The sequence below is a fragment of the Microtus oregoni genome, unplaced genomic scaffold (genome assembly GCF_018167655.1).
Source record: "Microtus oregoni isolate MIOR12 unplaced genomic scaffold, Mior012 000134F_ref0000037, whole genome shotgun sequence".
Lineage (NCBI taxonomy): Eukaryota > Metazoa > Chordata > Mammalia > Rodentia > Cricetidae > Microtus > Microtus oregoni.
In genome coordinates this window covers 1,400,737-1,421,344 of record NW_024544778.1, presented here as the reverse complement: position 1 = coordinate 1,421,344, position 20,608 = coordinate 1,400,737, and the positions used below count along the sequence as shown (strand labels likewise).

The window sequence follows — 20,608 nt, the reverse complement described above, 5'->3', positions numbered from 1 at the left end:
GAAATGGCTCAGCGGCTCAGCATGACTGTTGCTCTTGTATAAGGCTTGATCCCTACCTCCAGAACCCACACGGTGGCTCACAGCCACTCCCAACAGCAGCTCCATAGGATCCGATGCCTCTGACTTCTGTGGTCACCAAATATGCATGTGGCTCACAAACATACACGCAAGCAAAATATTCATATGCATAAAATAAATAAATCTAAAACAATAGTAAAGTCTATCTAGGCTACGAGGACTAGAAACACAATCATTATTTTAATATTTAATTTCTACTCTAGATGTGTGAATACTTTGCTTGCAGGCACTACGTGCATGCAGGGCCAGAATAGAGTATCAGATTCCCTGGAACTGAAGTTCCAGGTTATTAGCCGCTACGTGGATGATAAGAATCAAATCCTGGAAGAGAGAGAGGGAGAGAATGTGTATACACAACATAATTCACACCCTGTCCAACAGACAGGAATCCGTGTAGAGCAAGTCACAAAGTGACTGGAAAGTGAGCACTGCGTGTGGCCACGAGCCTGGCACCCCAGCACTCCAGAGGCTGGTGAGGACTGGTAGTAGTCTGAGGTCAGCCTAAGGAAGCTATGATGGAAGACCCTGTTTCAAAACCCAAAACAAATAACAAATACTGACACAGTCAGGATACATTTCATCTCCAACAGGGTCTCTACTGTTTAAAATCAAATTCTAACTGTTAAGTCCAAAGCAGGTCCCAAAAATAGCAAAGCCACTGACAATATCCTAAATGACAGTCTGGGCTAACCTGAGGCTGGATTCTTACAGGGTAACAGGATTGCTATGAGGTAAACAAAAACGTAGACCCAGCATCCCTCAGCAATCTCTTGAAGTGAATTCCTGTTTGTCTGGCAAGTTATTAGTTCCCTTATCTGTCTCCAACAGACAACTATCTCCAACAAAGGGCATCTAGTTCCAGATTAAGCCAAATTAGTCTGTAACAGATGAAAGTCCTCACTCTAGCCCCCAGGTTTTCTGGCTCAAACACCCCACATACACACCTGTCCCCATAAAACTGGCAAGACCCAGCAGTTTGTTCCCCCAAATACACTTTTCCTTTCTTAAAAAAATGTATTTATTATTTTATGTATGAGTTTTCTAACTATATGTATTATGCCAGAAGAGGGCATCAGATCCCACTATAGATGGTTGTGAGTCACCATGTGGTTGCTGAGAATTGAACTCAGGACATCTGAAAGAGCAGCCAGTGCTCTTAACCTCTGAGCCATCTCTCCAGCCCTAAACTTTTCTTTCTGTCCACAGTGGCCTAGGTCAGTGTTTGCACTATGCTTTTGCTTACAGAAACTTTTCACAGAATAGTACTTCTACAAACCCCATCTACTTCAGGGAGTTTTCAAATTTTCAAATACAATTTGATCATTTAAAAGACTACCTGCGGGGTGGGCTGGGAGTGAAACAGTGAGAGCAACAGAACGCAAAAGACAGACAGACAGACAGACAGACAATATCAGCATCTCGTCAATTAAGGTTAAAACGTATTCAGAGGGCTGGAGAGATGGCTCAGTGGTTAAGAGCATTGCCTGCTCTTCCAAAGGTCATGAGTTCAATTCCCGGCAACCACATGGTGGCTCACAACCATCTGTAATGAGGTCTGCTGCCCTCTTCTGGTCTGCAGACATACAGACAGAATATTGTATACTGTATACATAATAAATAAATAAATATTTAAAAAAAATAAATAAAAATAAAAATAAATAAAACGTATTCAGACCTCTGAGACATAATTTTCTTCAGACAACTCCAAAAACCAGACTACAATCCTACTCACAGGTCAGCTGACAGCCCTTCATTCAGTATCTGACCTGGCATGGTGAAGAACCACCTACAACCACTTGCAATGCAGTCATCTTTCCTACCAATGTTTTCTAACTTTGAGTGTTTACCAGTAGAAGCTGAACGCAGTCTCCAAATCTGTTTCTGCTCCATCCCTAAGAACTCAAGTAAAAAGCAAAGAAAAAAAAGAAAAAAATAAAGAAAAAAAACTTCAAGCCAAACCACCAAACCTCAGTGCTTTAGACAAATTAATTTAGTCCAAAAACAAAAGATACTGCCTGAGGCATGGGCTTTGAGACCTTCTCTGGGAATCAAGACATTCCAAAGTATCAGTATGTATGATATTTACACTAGAATGTAAATAAGTCACTTGGGTTGCTCCCCAGCCAAAGTGCAAGACTGACCAGAGATGATGGTGGGCCTCGTCAAACCCAATTCCAAGACTGGGAAGACCGGCTTTCAGATGATCTATCAAAATAACAGCCAGATACATGCTCTATCTCAGTTACTAAATGAAAGGTTCACATGGCTCTCAACCAACCAACAACCCCCCCCCCCCCCCCGCAGCAAACTACAAGGAGAATATGACTTCCAATGCTGATAGTCAAGACTGATAACAAGGTTATGTTATGTCCTAAGGTACATAAAGAAACAGGAAAGGGTGACTCACCAAAGAAGCAAACAAGATTTATGTATATTGCTTGGTGCTAGACCCTATGATTAGCGTGTGTTAGACCCTCTGTTCAATCTCTAATGTACATAGCCACACAAACAAGAATTGAATAGAAAGAAACCATTATTGAAGAAAGGCCAGGTGCTGGACTTACTACACAACAACTTTAAAACAATTTCCTTAGCCAAGCATGGTGGCTCATGCCTGCAGTCCCAGTATTTGGGAAGCTGAGATTCAAGGCCAACCTAGGCTAAACACTGAGTTCTTTTTTTTTTTTTTTTTTTTTGATTTTTCGAGACAGGGTTTCTCCGTAGCTTTTGGTTCCTGTCCTGGAACTAGCTCTTGTAGAACACTGAGTTCTTGTCTCAAAAAACAAACAAATGAAATAAAATTTGGGGACTGGAGAGTTGGCTCAGTGGTTAAGGGAGTATACTAACTGGCAAGGACCAGAGTTCAGGCCCCCAGCAATAAAACTGTGAACAGTTCACAATCACCTACAACTCCAGCTCCAGAGTTTCTGACGCTTCTGGCCTCCCTGGGCACATATAGACACACATACAAATAATTAAAAACAAAATAAGTCTTAAAAAAAAGAAAGAAGTTGAGTGTAGTAACTCATCCCTTTAATCACAGCACACAGAAGACAGAAGTAGCTGGATCTGAGTTCAAGGCCTGGCCAGTGTTGAACTAGAGTAGAAAGACTCTGTCTTCAAAAAAAGAAAGAAAGAAAGAAAGAAAGAAAGAAAGAAACAAATAAACAAACAAACCAAGAAAAAACTTCTACAAGAGAACAGGATGGTTTGTTAGTCCTAGCACTCAGGAGGCAGAGGCAGGAGGACTGTAACAAAACATCATGGTCTTCAGAGGTCCAGATCAGATGTCTCAAAACAAACTAAGAAAGAAATATTTTATCTTTGAAAAGCTAATTTCAACAAGTTTGACAGTATTCTATAAGAAACAGGGAAGGGAAGGAAGTGAAAGTTGAGCTACCAAGTCACTAAACTCAGGCTGGTCCAGTCAGGATGGTACGCACAACTGGAAAAGGCACGGTTTGGGAGCAGGATTTGCTCCAGTTGGACACTCTCAGGAGCATCTCTCCCCAGACCTCTGCAAGGAGAGTCACCAGAATAAGCAAATAAACAAAGACCACCACACCCTACTTCCATCTAAGACACACAGGAATCTAGGTCAGATGAGAGCGAGAGTCACACGTGGTCTGTGAGAGAAGCAAAAACAAGCAAGAGTGGTGGGAATACAGGGAAGACCAGGTCCTTCTGTCTAGCATCAAGGTAAGACCAATAGCAGGTCTGCCTTGTTCCTCTAAGAAACTAATAATGGTTTTCAATCACCACCATGAGTTCTAAACATGGAAACACATTTTCACTTACTTAAACCGTTTGTGTATGTACCCACGCTTCCACAGGTTGCCTCTCCATGAATCAACCATATTTAGCTTTAAAACACATAGTACAAAAACAAAAGCCACTTTGGATAGTCCATCATCAACCAAAACAGGAATAGGTGGCTGGGCATGGCAGCCCACACCACTATCCCAACACAAGAGAGGCACAGGCAGGCAAACGAGTTTGAGACCAACCTGGTCTACATAATGAGACTGTCTAATGGGGATGGGGGGTAGATTTGATCCAACAGGTATAAGGCCATAAGTATGACTCCCCAGAAGTAGAGATAGTTATAGAATCAAAGGTGAATTGCCTGTAACATCCTGTCTTGTTCTGCAGCATTCATGAAACACCAAGTTTTGCCGTTTTGTTTTGTTTGGGGATTTACTTTTATCTTACATGTAAAGGTCTTTTGGTTGTATGTATGTTTGTGCACCACGTGCATGCCTGGCACTCAGAGGCCAGAAGGCAGCAACGGATCCCTTGAAACTAGAATTAGAGTCAGCTGTGGGTTCTCTGTAAGAGTAGTAAATGCTTAGAACTGCTCAGCCATTTCTCTAGCCACCTCCCAAGTTTGTTGCTGTTCTGTTTAATGATTTATTTTGCCTCTTGAGACAGGGTCTCACTGTCTGGCCTGTAATTTACAAACCAGGTTGGCCTTCAACTCACAGAGATCTCTGCCTGCCTCTAGATCCCAAATTCTGGAATTAAAGGTGTATACCACCACATCTGGCCTAAAAATTTATTTCTATTTTTGTGTCTGTGAGTATGTACAATGGGGGGGGGGGCACTAAGAACCAAATCCAGGTCCTCTGTAAGAGCAGCCAGTGTTCTTAACTGCTGGGCCATCTTTCCATCCCCCAAAAGTCAAATTTTAAAAGCGTGTATTGATGGGCTGGTGGTACACACCTTTAATTCCAACATTCAGGAGGGAGAGGGCAGGCTAGTCTCTGAGTTAGAGGCCAGTCTTGTCTGCAGAGCAAGTTCCAAGACAGCCAGGGCTACACAGAGAAACCCTGTCACAAAATAAGATTAAAAATAAAACAAAACAAAGCCTACATACATCAAGGGCCAGTGAGATGGCTCAACAGGTAAAAGCACTGGCTGCCAAGTCTGCCAACCTGCATTCTATCTCTGGAATTCATACAGAAGAGAGAACCAACATGGGCTGTCCTCTGACATATATGTATGTATACATGTGTATCCTCTGACCTACATAGAGCATTTTGTACATACCCATACATATCTTTCTTTATGCCTACCTTGAACAATTCACTAGTAAACACCTGTGTAGTGATATTTTGTTTATGATTTAACAATTAAAGCTTGCCTGAAGATCAGAGTGCAGAGTTAAGCCACTAGAGGCCAGGGAGTGGTGGCACACACCTTTAACCCAGCACTAGGGAGGTAGAGACAGGAATGATTTGGCTGGGAGGAGAGAGGAGCTCAGTGCAGTCTGAGGTTTAGCAGAGACAGGGAGTCTGGAGATGCAGCCTGAGGACTGAATTACCCCTTCAATCTGAGAATTGGTAGAGGTAAAAAAACTCTCTAGTGGCTGGCCTTTCTGGTTCTCTCATCTTCAGCATTAACCTCTATATTTGACTCTGGGTTTTTATTATTAAGACCAACTAGAGGGCTGGAGAGAGAGAGATGGCTCAGAGGTTAAGAGCACTGGTTGTTCTGCCAGAGGTCCTGAGTTCAGTTCCCAGAAACCACATGGTGGCTCACAACCATCTGTAATGAGATCTGATGCCCTCTTCTGGTGCGTATGTGTGTATAATTAATAAATTAATTTAAAAAACAAATTTAAGAAAGACCAACTAGAATTCGTGCTACACACCTGAGTCCCATTAAGTCCCTTGACCTAGAGGAGGTCACAGGTCACAACTCCAGGAAGAGGAGAACCTGAAGAGGAGCCATTCAGATCCACAGACTATATACTCAGGACCTGAATGGTTATTTAGGTATATTTAGGATATGCTCTAGTAGAAAAGTGGGCAAAGTAGACAAAGACTCATTAAAAAGCCAGGATGGGGGCTGAAGAAATTAAGAAGACTGGCTGCTCTCCCAGAGGACCCAGGTTCAATTCCCAGCACCTACATGGCAGCTCATTACTGTCTGTAACTCCAGCTCCAGGAGTTCCAACACCTTCATACATATACACAGGCAGGCAAAACACCAATGTACATAAAATAATAATTTTTTTAAAAAATCAGAATGCACAGCTAACCGTTAAGCCACGGAGGCCACACCAAGCTCAGATGGGCATGGAAATGACCTCTAACAGTTTAGAAATGGCAAACGTAGCATTTTCACAACTCCTCTCGTGTCTCTAGCAAACCTGTTTATATTCACTTAAGAGAGAACCAAGAGATGAGTTTTGCCACTGCAGCTGCGTGAGTCTCAGTACCTTGGATAGCTGTCACTTACTGCTATGGTGACTCCAATGTACACCTAACCGGTCCACTCTCCCTGCAGTAAACCAGGGTGGCAAAAGTAGAACTCAGGTAAAAAACAAAAAATAAAACAGCTGGGCAGTGCTGGTGCATCTCTGTGAGTTCAAGGCCAGCCTGGTCTACAGAGCCTGTACCAGGACAGCCAGGGCTGCACAGTGAAACCCTGTCTCAAAAAAGCAAAGCAAAACAAAACAAAACCAAACCCCAACCAACGTAGACCCAACCCTCAGTAACCATAAATGTGCCCAGAAGACTACGTCACACTAAAATCAACTGGACAGAAGTTTGTCTAGTGGACGAACCAAAGCTACCGCGGCCATGGGACAGAGCTGTGCCAATCAGACACTCCTAGGCTCCTTCTCCAGGGTTAGAATGGGCATGCTATGGTGAAAGCAGGTAGGGATCTAGTTGGATAACATCAACACAGAAAAACAGTAACTTGGAGTTTGGGATTTTGGGTTCTTTTTATAAACTACAATAATATTTTTCCAAGCTACAGTGGAACCACCTTTTGAGGCTTCAACATAACCATTACAAATGTTTAACTTCGGGCTGGAGAGATAGCTCAGTGGTTAAGAGCATTGCCTGTTCTTCCAAAGGTCCTGAGTTCAATTCCCGGCAACCACATGGTGGCTCACAACCATCTGTAATGAGGTCTGGTGCCCTCTTCTGGCTTGCAGAATATTGTATACATGACAAATAAATAAATATTTAAAAAAAAAAAAAACAACAAATGTTTAACTTCAACCTTGACCCTGGAATCTTTTCAGATTTTCTACAAAGAACCCTCCTCCCTCTCCCCCCAAATTCAGCAGGCTCTCATCAAGTCTGCTGAGAATCATTAACAAAGAGGATCTTCAGGACTCAATTCTCAGCTCTAGAACCAAGGTCCTTCCCTCAACCACAAGACAGAAGAGGACGAGAGCAGCTTTTGTTAGAGGCACAAGTCATATACTGTTGTGGGGCAAAACTGAGATGTCTTTCTCATAAGTTACAGGCCTACCTAGTTTGAAAGAGAATTAGGTCTCAAAGGAGTTCACCGTAAAGCAAGAGTGTGCACCTGATGTTATTCTGACCTCCACACGTGTACCATGACACACATTAGTTCCCCACAAATAACACACGTGTATTTTTTAATCTGTCAAAGGCCAACAGGATGTCTCAGTGAATAAAGACATCTCAGTGTGATCCCAGAACCCACATACATAATAGAGAGAACCAGTTCCCTATGTTGTCCTCCTGTGAGTCTACATATGTGCCCCCCCACACACAAAATAAATGTTTTGAAAACTGTCATTGCTGACACCTGGGACTGTCATCCATTGTAGGGATCTGTCCTGAGTACTGCGGAATTTGTGCCAGCATCCCTGGCCTTCAATCTCTGCATGCCAATACACCAGCCTTCTACATATGCCTAGAAAACATGTCTACATTGCCTAAAGTCTTGAGGAGAGACATCAGAACCACTTCTTGGACTACTACAGCTTTCACTGTATAAGGTACACAAGCTTTGTCAAAAGGTCAATTAGAGCAAAAAGCAGATACTGTCTAAAGAATTCCTAGAATCTGCTTCAAAGTAGCTACACACTGCAAATCCATATGGAAGGAAGGTAGTACCTCTCAATGAAGCTGAGTCTCAAGAAGAGTCCTTACATCTTCCTGTGCCACCACTCCTGGGATACGAGAGGTAACAACTTGATAGGATGCTCAACACATGCTTTGAGTGACAGCAATAGCAACATGTGCCTATGACAGATCATGGTTCGCTTAAATTAAATTAGTGAATTCAAAAGACCAGAAGCATGAAAGCTGACAAATATATTGTCATTATTTAAGATGGTATAAATCGCCTTTGCTTAAAAACAAAACAAAACCAAAAACATAAGAGGGGCTGGAGAGATGGTTCAGCGGTTAGAGCACTGGCTGTTCTTCCGAAGGACTTGGGTTCATTTCCCAGCACCACATGCTTGCTCACAACTATCTGTAACTCCAGTTCCAGGGAATCCAACACTCTTACACAGACATACATGCAAGCAAAATATCAATGCCATAAAATAAAAACAATTTAAAAAAAATCAAACATAAACTAGGCGGTGATGGCACATGCACTTGGTACTCAGGAGACAGAGGCAAGAGGATCTCTGTGAGTCTGAGGCTAGCCTGGTCTACAGAATAAGTTCCAGAAAAGCCATGGCTACACAGAGAAAACCTGCTGAGAAAGAGAGAGAGAGAGACAGAGAGAGAGACAGAGAGAGAGACAGAGAGACAGAGAGAGAAAGAGACAGAGAGAAAACCAAGATAAAATAAGAAAAGAAGAACTGGACAAAATGTACTATCTGTACTATCCAAGCCTGGCGGTGGTGGCGCACACCTTTAATCATGGTGGAGGCAGAGGCAGGTGGGTCTCTGTGAGTTCAAGGTCAGCCTGGTCTACAAGAACTAGCTCCAGGCCAGGCTCCAAAGCTACAGAGAAACCGTCTCGAAAATCAAACAAAACAAAACAAACAAACAAAAAAATATTATCCAAAATACTAATTGTTTTCCTTAGAAATTAACTTGTTTTAGAAACCCTCTTTCTCTCTCTTGTTTAAAAACAAAACAGAAACAGTTGCACTTTCCCAATGGAGAAGTCTGTACTCACGACCACATCCTCTCCTGGAGTATTTCCAAAAGTGCACAAAGCTGTCTTGTGCTTCTGCAACTGGCGATACAGAGGGACCTCCTAGAACACGGGGTGAGAGCAGATGAGGGAGCCACATCCAGTTAGAATCCCATCCTACTATACCAGCACCTGAGCATGTCTGCTCAAGAGTAATGTGGTAAACCAACAATTAATGGCACAAATAACGACTGTTACCAGGCAGCTATGCTGTGCCATTTCTAGGGATTGCAAGTCTTTGGGGGATTTGGTACTGGACCTGATAGACTAGCAGGGGGAAAAAAACTGTGTGAGAAGAGGAATTAGAACTCAAGAAGATAATGACAACAGACCACAAAGTGCTGTGGACAGAAAAGAAGCCCTCTTGCCTCTCTAATCTTGGCAGCAAAAGGGTAACTTACTGCCAGGCTGTTCTTGAGGATAGCATGTCACCAACCACCCCCAGGGTACCCTAAGCTGCTATGCCACCTGGAAAGCAAGAGATGACTTTCAAAGCTTACAGAACTCAGCTTCAAATGCCCACTTCTCCCAGAAAAGAGGTTATGTTCTAGGTCTCATGTATAAATATATATATGGATTTTAAAAATACAAATAAAAAGCAAACAGAGACTGACAGAAGCCAAGAGGGACAATCACAGCATTAACAACCACATGGTGGCTCACAGCCATCCATAGTGGGGTCCGATGCCCTTTTCTGGCATAAAGGTTACATGTAGATAGAGCACCCACAAATAAAATTAAACAAACAAACAGACCTTAAAAAAAAAAAACCTGGGCCAGGCTGAGCTGTGGTGGCACACACCTTTAATCTCAGCACTCAGGTGGCAGAGTCAGGCAGATCTCTGAGTTAGAGGCCAGCCTGGTCTACACATCAAGTTCTAGAACAATGTGGAAAGACCCTGTCTCAGAAAACAAAACAAAGAACTTATTTGGGGGTTGGGGTGGTGTAGTGAGAGCTGCAGGCTGCGTTCCTGCCGCCCAGCTCCTGGCCGCCTGGCTAGCTTATGCCCCGAAATAACAACACACAAACTGTATTCATTTAAACACTGCCTGGTCTCATTATATCTAGCCTCTTCTTGGCTCTCATATCTTGCCTAACCCATATTTAGTAATCTGTGTAGCACCAGTCTTCCCGGGAAAGATTCAGCATGTCTGACCTGGCGGCTTGCTTCATCACGTCTGCCCTGGAGAGGAGAGGCATGGCGTCTGCCTCACTTCCTCCCAGCATTCTGTTCTGTTTACTCCACCTACCTAATTTTCTGTCCTATCAAGGGCCAAGGCAGTTCCTTTATTAACCAATGAAATCAACTCAAAACAGAAGACTCCCACATCAGGGTGGGACTGGAATGATAGTCCAGTGATTAAGAGAATTTACTGCTCTTGGAGAAGATCCATGTTTGGTTCCCAGCACCTACATCAGCTCACAACCACCTGTAACTCCACCCCTGAAGAATCTGACACCCATGCACTTACATATATTGTAAAGAAAACATTTTTAAAAGTTGCCTAAACAAACAACAAAAAAAAATGTTTATTTTGATGTTATATTTAAGTCTGCTACCATGACGACAACAGGAGCAACCCCAAACTTTATGGTCCCACTGATTTCTTCTCTTTTTGGGGTGGGGAGGGGGAAGGGTTTTGGAGACAGGGTGTCTCTGTGTAGCCCTGGCTATCCTGGAACTCCACATGCTGGGATGAAAGACAGGGGCCACCACCATGGTCTTAGGCACTGTGCAGCAAGGGACCAGTCCTCTAAGAGGACTTTCTTTACTAGACTGCATTAGCACTTTTCTATTGCTGTGATGAAATACCATAACAAGGCAACTTAGGGAAGAAAAAGTTTATTCTGGAATAATCTTATCTAAAGGAATAAAAACCATTACAGTGTAAGGTACAGCAGCAGGCATGGCAGGAGGAGCAGAAAGCTAAGAGATCAGATCTTGAACCATGAGTTTGAAATAGAAAAAACAAAACTAGAAGCTTTTAATTTCAAAAGCTTACCCTGAGGGACATATCCCTGCAAGGCACACCTCCTCAACCTCCCCAAACAGTCCCTACAGGGGACCCAATATTCAACTATCTGAGCCTGGGCTGGGGGGCATTTTCACTAAAGTGAAAGCACTGTCCCACCAGGCAAATAAACCCACTTCCCCCTTAAGGTCACTCCCAGCTTGGATGCCCTCTACTCCAATGCCAGGCTATAGGCTCACTCACCTGCCCACCTTCAGGAGCCCCAAGAGAACCGAATCCAGAACACCAGTGCTTCCAGAGTCACAGGGTCTCAGAACTAAAATGTCACACTTCCCTTGACCGAAGAACAAGGATGTTCAGAATCATGTGGGGGTTTGTTTCTAGAAAAACACATTCCCCTGTTGTTGCCATGCAATATCGAGTCCCAAGTACCCATCCACAGTGGGCACAGGGTTCACTGGCCATTGCAGAGACAACCAGAGTACCAAAGATATTCACCAGAGCCTGGATATGCCAAATACACACAGAATATACTCTTCCAATGAATCAATCACACTTTAAACCTAAACTATTGTACTTCATAATTCTTCTAAATTATCTTTGTTTTCTTAGACAGGGTGGCACTTGAAACCATGGCTAGCCTGAAACTCACAGAGATCCTCCTGCCTCTTCCTCCCAAGTGCTGGGAGGCAGGCACTAAGATGCCGGGCACCTCTTTGAATTTTTAAGTAAACTACAAAATGTAAAGATGTAAAAGTTGGAACTAGATAAAATCATGATGGTTTAAACAAGAGATCAACCATGAACTGCTTTTTTTTTTTTTAATGTACAGTGATTTTCAACAGGAAAACCAAGCAGTCGTGGCAGTCCATAGAGCCTAGCACTTGGGGTTAGTGGAACCTGTAGTGATGCACTTGGGAGGCAAAGGCAGGCAGAACACTGAGTTTGGGGACAGCCTGGTCTACAGAGTTCCAATACAGCTAGGGCTACATAGAGAAATACTGTTTGGGGAAGAAAAAAAAAAGAGAGAGAGAGATAAAGGCTGGGGCAAAAGACTCACTAAGAGTTCAAGGCCAGCCTAACACCACACTGAGTTCCCAGTCTGCCTGGCCTGTAGAGGAATAACACGTCTGAAAACAAAATAAAACAAGTATTTACACCAGGTGTAGGTGTAATCCTAGCTCCCTGATGGAGACAGGAAGATCTCCAGTTCAAGGTCACCTTGGTCTCCATAGTCAGACTGTCTCAAAAAACATAAAAATAAAAACCATTTCAGCCTCAGCACAATTATTCTTTTACACTCCCTTTTAAGTGTGTGTACATGTGTGTGTATTTGTTTAAAATCCATTAAAAAGAATTTGGGCAGTTAGGGTGCCGGCTCAATGGTTAAGAGCACTGGCTATTCTTCCAAAGCACGCAGGTTCAAATCCCAGGACACATATGGCAGCTCACAACTGTCTAAATCCAGCTCCAGGGAATCCAAATCCCTCTTCCGGCCTGTGAAGGCACCAGAAACAAACGGTACACAGACAAATACTTGCAGGTAAAACATCTATACACGTAAAGTAATAATAAAATTTGAAGGACAGATTTAAAAAATAATTTGGGGCTAGAGAGATGGTTCATCAGGTAAGAACATGTACTGCTCCTTCAGAAGACCTGAGTTTATTTCCCAGCACCTGTCAGTTCATAACCACCCCTAACTCCAGCTACAGGGGATCCTGATGCCCGAGGATACATGCCCTCAACAAGTACATACCAACACACAGACACACATTCACAAGTTTTCTTTAATCTTAAGTGTTTTAATTTAATTTCAAATTTGATAAAGTAATAACAATAAAAAAGAACTTGTAGGCCAGCAAGACGGCTCACTGGTAAGGCTCACTCGGCCACAGCTGCCAACTGAGGAAACTGCTGTCCTCTGGCCCCCTGTGTGCTGTGGAGGACGTAAGGAAGGCACGCGCATAAACAAACATTATATGTTCATTTGTTTTGGAGCAGGGTCTATGATAAGCATGGCTGTCCCGCAACTCTCTCTGTGGAACAGGCTGGCCTTGAAGAACTCACAGAGATCCACCTGCCTCTGCCTCCTGAGTACTGGGAATAAAGGTGTGTACCACTCACTATACCTGGCAACAAATGTAATTTTAAATGTATTCTGTTTTAAGTGGATGGGTACTTGCCTGCATGTGTCTGTACACTATGTGTATGCCTGGTGAGCACCGTGTTCAGAAGAGGGTACCTGACACCTAAGAGTGACCAATGGTTGCAGCTATAATGTGGACGAGCTGCCAATTGAAGCTAGGTCCTCTGCAAGAGCAACAAGTGCCTGAACCACAGAGACTGGTAAATTCTTCTTAAAAGTGAGCTCTGCAGCCCAGCAGTGTCCCATACTGGAACACCCTTCCAAGGCTATGATATATGGCACACATATCAACCTAACTTAAAAGTGAGCTCTGCAGCCCAGCAGTGTCCCATACTGGAACACCCTTCCAAGGCTATGATATATGGCACACATATCAACCTAACTTAAAAGCACAGCTCTTATCTATCTCCAGAAACTGAAAGCAATAAAAACTTCAGTCTGTGGCAAAAGCTACACTAGCAAAGATCTAGAAAAGGAACCCTGGGGAATAATTAGCATTTCCTGGAGAGCAAAGTTGTTTTTCACGCACAGCAAACAACAACTTTCTCCAACCAAAGAAGTAAATGAAATTGTTTTGTACTACGACTGACAGTCCCTACTAGGCTCCCTTGTCACCCTAAGTGACCTGTGACAAGTCCTTAAAAACCAAACACCTTTTGTTCTTGATTTTAGTTTTACGAGACAGTGTCTCGCCATGCAATTCAAACTGATCTAGAGTTTATTACACAGTCCAACTGAGCCGGAAACTCAAATTTCTATCTACTGCGTCGGCCTCCAGAGTGCTGGGATTACAGGTTGTAGACATCACACCTGGCTAGAGATGCTTTAAAAACAAAAACAAAACAAAAAAAAAACTGCTGAAAGTACCCAGTTTCCCCAGATGTCTAAGATTCTGGACAGTTTTTAGATCCTTCAGGTTTGAAGTTTTCTATTTTTTGGCTACAAAAAAACTGGGAAAAGATTACTCTTAGGCTTAAGACACTGCCCTCAAAATTTTTTGCCACTGAAAATGTGAAAAAGAAAAAGTAACACGATACCTATTCTTGATTTAAGTTGGGTATTAAGTTCGGGTCAGTTTTCCTACCACACACAGCTTAACATCTCCCTTGGGTGCGACCTCCCTGATGGTTATAACAACTTATGCAAACTCCCAGAAGGCACAGAGAGCCCGTAAAACTTCCACCCACCAACACAGGTGAGGAAGGTGGGAGAGCCGGTGGTTGATGGCAGAAATGACGGTCTGTGTCCTGGGAGTCCCATGTCAGACTGGACAAAGGGTTGTGGACTGCAATACCAGTGCATGGGATCTGACATAGGGGGTCCAGCAGGTTAAACATCCCTGGTGGAATCTGCGGATGTGGTCCAGTTCGAGCAGTGGGCGTTAAACTAGGGTGGGTCCCTAAGTCTAGATTCTGGCTGTAGGTCACAATCAGTGAATTGGTCCTGGTGCTGAATCTAGCCTTGCTCCTGGATAGCGGTCAGGTTCCCTCCCGAAGGGTGACCAGAGGTCTGGTTCAGGGTCTGATCCCGCTCGTAGGTAGCTGAGGTGGTGGGTCTGGGTCCTGGCTGCCCCCAGGATCTGGGTCCCTCCCTCCCGAGGGGTGGCTAGCGTGGGTCAGGTCCAGGCCGCAGCCCCCGCCCGCCACTTACACGCGCGGCAGCTGCAGCGGCGGCGCCCCGCGCCGCTGGAACACCCCGTCCACGAACACGCCGTTCTTGCCGAGACAGCGCAGGTAGAAGTCGCCGCCCGCGTCCGGCCGGGGCTGCGCGGGTTCCGGGGCGGCCGCGCTATGGCCGCCGCCCGGGGGCGTGAAGATCTCCAGGTGGCGCCGCGAGATGAAGCTCGAATGGCCCATGCTCACGTCCACCGAGCCCTGCGACGAGTTGCGCCCGATGGTCACCGAACGCTTCTTCATGAGGTACTCGAACTCGCGGCCTTCGAGCCGCGCCACGGCCCAGCCGCCCGGCGGGGATCCGCCGCCCCCGGCCCCGCCGCCCGCGGGAGGGGCGCCCGCGCCCGACAGCGCCGCCGCGGCCGCCATCGCCTGCGAGGCCCGGCCGATCCGCGCGGGCGCCCTGGCGGGCCGAGGCCCGGGCGCGGTCGTGGGCCGCGCGAGCCGAGCACGGTCGCCGAGACCGCCGGCCGGCGAGGAGAGCTGCGAGGGCGGGAGCTCGCGCGGCCGCGCGCCGGGCCCGACGACGGACGGGCACGCTGGCCAATGGGCGCGGCGCACGCAGTGGGGCTACCGAGCCCGGCCAATGGCGAGCCGCGCCGCCGAGCGCCCGCACGTCCGGCGGCGTCGCGCGACGCAGCTTGGCCGCGGCGGCGCGGAAAACCCGGGGCGGATGGGGAGCTGGCGTGGGGCCGCGCGCGTTCGCAGGGTGAGCGGGGGTCCAAGGTCACGACGGACGCGGGTGCGCCCCGAGAGCCGGTGGCCACGCTCGTACTGCGCCCTAGGCTACGTCGAGTCCCGCACGCTGCACGGCTAGTGTGACACAGCGCACCGCTGCAACTCAAAACTACCCCGGTGTATAGTTCTGCACTCAGTAATTCATAGCAATGACTGCAAATCTGAACGTTTTGCCAGTGTGTGTGCGTGTGTGCGAGTGCGTGTGTGTGTGTGTGTGTGTGAGAGAGAGAGAGAGAGAGAGAGAGAGAGAGAGAGAGAGAGAGAGCGAGCCAGCCAGCCCATCACTCCCATTAAAAAAGAAACCGTCACGGGGGCCGTGAGAACAGCAGAGCCGTGCAGATCGAGCAGACTGTGAGGGGCTCAAGAAGCCAGTGCCATACAGGGGTGAAGCTCAGGCCCCAGTGTCTTTTCCAGGACCGAAGGGCAGCGATGCACCTGCTTTGGTTCTGCTAAGGGAGGCACGTGGTCATGAGGAACGTCACATCAACATGGTGGCCCCTAGGTGCTGGCTGATGCGATCCAGTGTTCTCTCACTGAGGCACAAAAGGAGTTCAGGTCAGGGACCGTATAGTGGAGAGGTTGAGAGCAGGCTGTACTTACTCTGCACAAGAGCTTCTAAATAGCGGCCCCGGGCGAGAGGCATCAGAACGTTTCGCATTTTAATTCATTCTGTGTGTCCCAGCGATAAATGTAATGACAATCAATGTGTCTCTATAACATTGCCATGTCTTTTTTGACATATAGATGACTAATCACCGTACAAATTCCTAAAGGCTGACTGCTTTGTACTATAAATATGGAAGAAAGACATTTCATTAAACATTCATTTGAGGGATTGTAGATGATGTAGAGATAACCATGGAAATAACTAGGTAAACGTCTAGAGACAAAACGCAGTCAAAGGACAATGCGTAGTCAAGAGCAAGAAGTGTTTCGCCATCACTGACAGCGACTGAGCTTCTACTTTATACATGTTCAAGCCCAGGGCCGTTTTGAGGCTGCACTGTGCTTCAAGCATCTACCTATAACAGGGATAAATCTTTTTCCACTCTCCACCAATTTTTGTCCAATAATTTTTTACACAATCCTGGTAATAACAGGTATACAAAATAAACATACAGTTATTGCTTTGTTTGGTTTTTGTGGTTGATTGTTTTTTTTTGGGGGGGGAGGAAAGACAAGAGTCTTGTTCTCTAGCTCTGATTGGCCTGGAACTTACTATGTAGGTCAGGATCACCTAGAACTCATAGAGATCCACCCACCTCTGCTTCCCAAGTGTCGGGATTAAAGGCACGCATCACACCATATCTGGCCAAACCAAACACTTATAATAAATTATAAAGATATTTTTTAGAGCAATTATTCAACATACATGTTTAGCTTTTATTAGCGTAAAGCAAATTTGCATACTAATAGGGTCTATGTGCTTGTCTAGTTATATATATGTATTATATAAGAGTGAATGCTTCTCTCTCGTAGGATGTGTGGACACCACGGATTGATGTCAGGATGTCTTCCCCAATGTTTATTTTCCTTGTCTTTTTGTGAGGCAAGGTCTCTCAATGAACCTGGAGTTCACCTTTTGGGCAAGGATGGCTGACGAGTTAGTCCCCAGGATCCACCCGCATATACTTCTTCCTATGCCCCACCCCTACCCAGCTGAGTATTTGATCCTGCAGGACACAGAGCATCTTTGATGATTTTCAGTTGCTCCATATGCTGAACGTTTGATCCTGCAAGACATAGAGCATCTTTGATGATTTTCAGTTTGATCTGTATGCAGGGTATCACTATGTAGCCCTGACTGGCCTGGAACTCAGAGTCACCTTTCTCTGCCTCCCTAGTACTGAAATTTAATGCATACTCCAGCAAATTTTGATTTTATGATTATCACTGCTAAGAATACTGCTTTATATACACAGCTACAAAATGGCAGAAGTGTGTTTAGTATCACCTCAATAGTTGGGAATATTTTCTCCAAAAACAAATGTAAAATAAAAATCCTGCCGGGTGGTGTTGATGTAAGCCTTTAACCCCAGCATTTGGGAGGTAGAGGCAGGCAGATATCTGTGAGTTCAAGGCAAACCTGGCCTACAGAGCTAGTTCCAGGACTTGCTCCAAAGCTACACAGGGAAACCCTGTCTCAAAAAAACAAGACAAAACAAACCAACCAACCCCCAAAATCCTGACACCTGATGGAAGGGCTAAAATTGACTGACATTATAAAGACCTGGCAATGACGTGAAGTGACTGGGAAGAGAAATTAGTGAGACACTATGGGAGATGGTTTGCTTCCTTCTTCTCTTCCTTTCAATCTACTCCAGGCTGGCCTAAAATACTGAATGTTTTGAGGATGACCTTGAACTCTCATTCTAATGCCACCTCCCAAATGCTGGGATAAAGGCATTTGCTTCTCGTGCCTGCTTACTTGGTGCTCAGGATGGGCCTAGGGCTTTGCGAATGCTAGGCAAGGAAATACCTGATCTGAACAATATACATTGCAGACTGAATTTTAAAAAATATTCTGGGTTTTGCCTTCCTCTTTGTTTTGGGTTTTTTGTTGTTTTGTTTTTGTTTTTGAGACAGGGTTTCTCTGTAGCTTTGGAGTCTGTCCAGGAACTCGCTCTGTAGACCAGGCTGACCTCAAACTGAGATTTATCTGTCTGGTTTTTTTTTTTTTTTTTTTTGAGATCATCCCACGTGTAGCCCTGGCAGACCTGGAACTCACTACATGGATCAGGCTGGCCTTAAACCACAAAGATCCACCTGCCTCTGCCTCCAGTGCTGGTTTAAGATTTTTTTGTGTGTGCCAGGTACACATGGTTACTTGCAGAGGTCAGAAGAAGGTATCAGTTTCCCTGGAGCCATAGTTAAAAGTGGTTAAGTCACCTGATGTGGATCCTGGGAACCAAACTTGGGTCCTCTAGAAAAGTAGCAAGCATACTTAGCTGCTGAGCAATCTCTCCAGCTACCCCCATTCCCAAATTTACTGTCAGGATCTGAAGGAGAATCTCACTGGGCGGTGGCTTTCCTGTAACCCCAGCATTTGGGAGATGGAGGCAGGAGAATCAGGAGTTCAAAGCAAGCCTTGCCTAAATGTGACTGTATCTCAAAACAAAACAGAACGGAGGGAGTTGGCTACAAAGGGAAAGGCAATGAGAGGGACAGGGAAAGTGGGTGGAAGAGGAGATGTGAATGTGGCTAGCTGGACATAGAGGTATATACCTGTCTCAAAAACACAAAAGGGGGGCTGGAGAGGTGGCTCAGCAGTTAAGAGCGCTTGCCACTCTTCCAGAGGACCCAGGTTCAATTCCCAGCACCCACATGGCAGCTTGCAACTGTGTAACTCCAATTCCAGGGGATCCGACATCCTCAGACAGACATATACACAGGCAAACCACCAATGCACATAAAATAAAAACAAATAAATTATTTAAAAAAATTTTTTAAAGGTGGAAGGAAGCAGGGAGGAAGGCTGAAGGAAAGGGATTTTTTGGTTTGATTTTTTTATATTTATTTATTTATTATGTATACAATATTCTGTCTGTGTGCATGTCTGCAGGCCAGAAGAGGGCACCAGAGCTCATTACAGATGGTTGTGAGCCACCATGTGGTTGCCCGGAATTGAACTCAGGACCTTCGGAAGAACAGGCAATGCTCTTAACCACTGAGCCATCTCTCCAGACCTTGGTTTGATTTTTGAGATAGTGTCTCCACCATTTAGTTCTGGCTAGTCTGAGACTTACTATGCAAACTAGGCTGGCCTCCAACTCAAGAGATCCACCCACCTTTACCTTTTAAGTGCAGTGATCAAAGGTGTATGCCCCATATCTGGCTGAAAAAGTATGATTCTGAGACTTTCTCTATTAAAACTTCTCCAGCAGTGATGTAAATCTGTAGTCACATCTACTTGTTTGGCTGAGTGGATCCCATGAGCCAGAGTTCAAGGCCAGCATTAGATATCAGAGGGGTGGGGGTAAAAGGAAGGGTGGAAAGGGAAAGGAAAGAGAAAGAAAAGGGCAGAGGGGAGGACAAGAAAGGGATAAGGAGAAGAAACAGAGCTGGGGACATAGCTCGGTTATCAGAAAGCCTGCCTAGTATATCCCCAAATTCTAGATTCAGTCCCTCCACTGTATAAACAGGGTATGGGCTGGGTGGTGGTGGCACAGGCTTAAATCCATCCTAGTACACAGGAGGCAGAGATAGGCAGATATCTGCAAGTTTGAGGCTAGCCAGGACTCTTGCACAGAGAAACCCTATCTTGAAAAACAACAAATAAATAAATAAATAAATACAAACAAACAGGTTATGGTAGCTTGCAGCTTGCATCTATAACCCTAGCACTTGGGAAGTAGAGGTAGGATGATTAAAATTGTAGGGGTAGCCCCAGCCAATCACCTTGCCTGTAGGGCGGCGTCACCTGGGGATATTTTTTACTAATAAATATTGCTGGTGTGCTCTTCCCCCTTCCCTTCTGCTTTCCTGTTCTCCGCTGGACCCTCAGGCTCTGTAAGTCTCTTTCCCAATTAAAGCTGAATATATTATTATAATTTCTGTCTGCCTTTATTTACACCACTACATTTTGGCGCCCAAAGTGGGGCTTTTCGGACACCCCCCCCCCTCAGAGCCTCCCGGGTGAGCAGACCCGCCCCTCACTGGAGGCCTCTCCCTCCATGCAGATTGTACCCTCTCAGCACAGCTCCTTGCCGGTCTGCTCTGCCCTACTACAGCGGCAGAAGCAGCTGAGCTTCTGAGTCACTGAGCATCTGCAGCGACTGGACTTTTCCTGGCGCTTGCTAGAAAGTCTACAAACCTGCCATACTACTTGGCCGCGCCTAACCTGCAAGGTCAGCCCAGGCTACAGAGTGAGTTCAAAGCCAGCTTGGGTGACTTACTGAGAACTTGTCTCAAAATAAAAAGAGTAAGTGTGTGTGTGTGTGTGTGTGTGTGTGTGTGTGTGTGTGATGCAGCTCAGTTTTTGCCTAGCACATGACATACCTGCGTTCCATTCCCAGCACTAGACAGACAGACACACACACACACTGCACTCGGTTCACATCCATCTCAA

General features: G+C 45.4%; 1 protein-coding gene across 1 annotated transcript in view; it reads right to left on the bottom strand.

Annotated features, from left to right (window-relative positions):
• LOC121444634 (forkhead box protein K2-like) overlaps window positions 1-15,290 on the bottom strand; it is a 44,278-nt gene extending 28,988 nt beyond the window's left edge. Inside the window, exon 1 of the mRNA XM_041646523.1 lies at window positions 14,780-15,290. Within this exon, the coding sequence (XP_041502457.1) occupies window positions 14,780-15,171 (392 nt within the window). The 5' untranslated portion in view covers window positions 15,172-15,290. The remainder of the gene's footprint in view (window positions 1-14,779) is intronic.
• Between the last annotated feature and the right edge of the window lie 5,318 nt (window positions 15,291-20,608).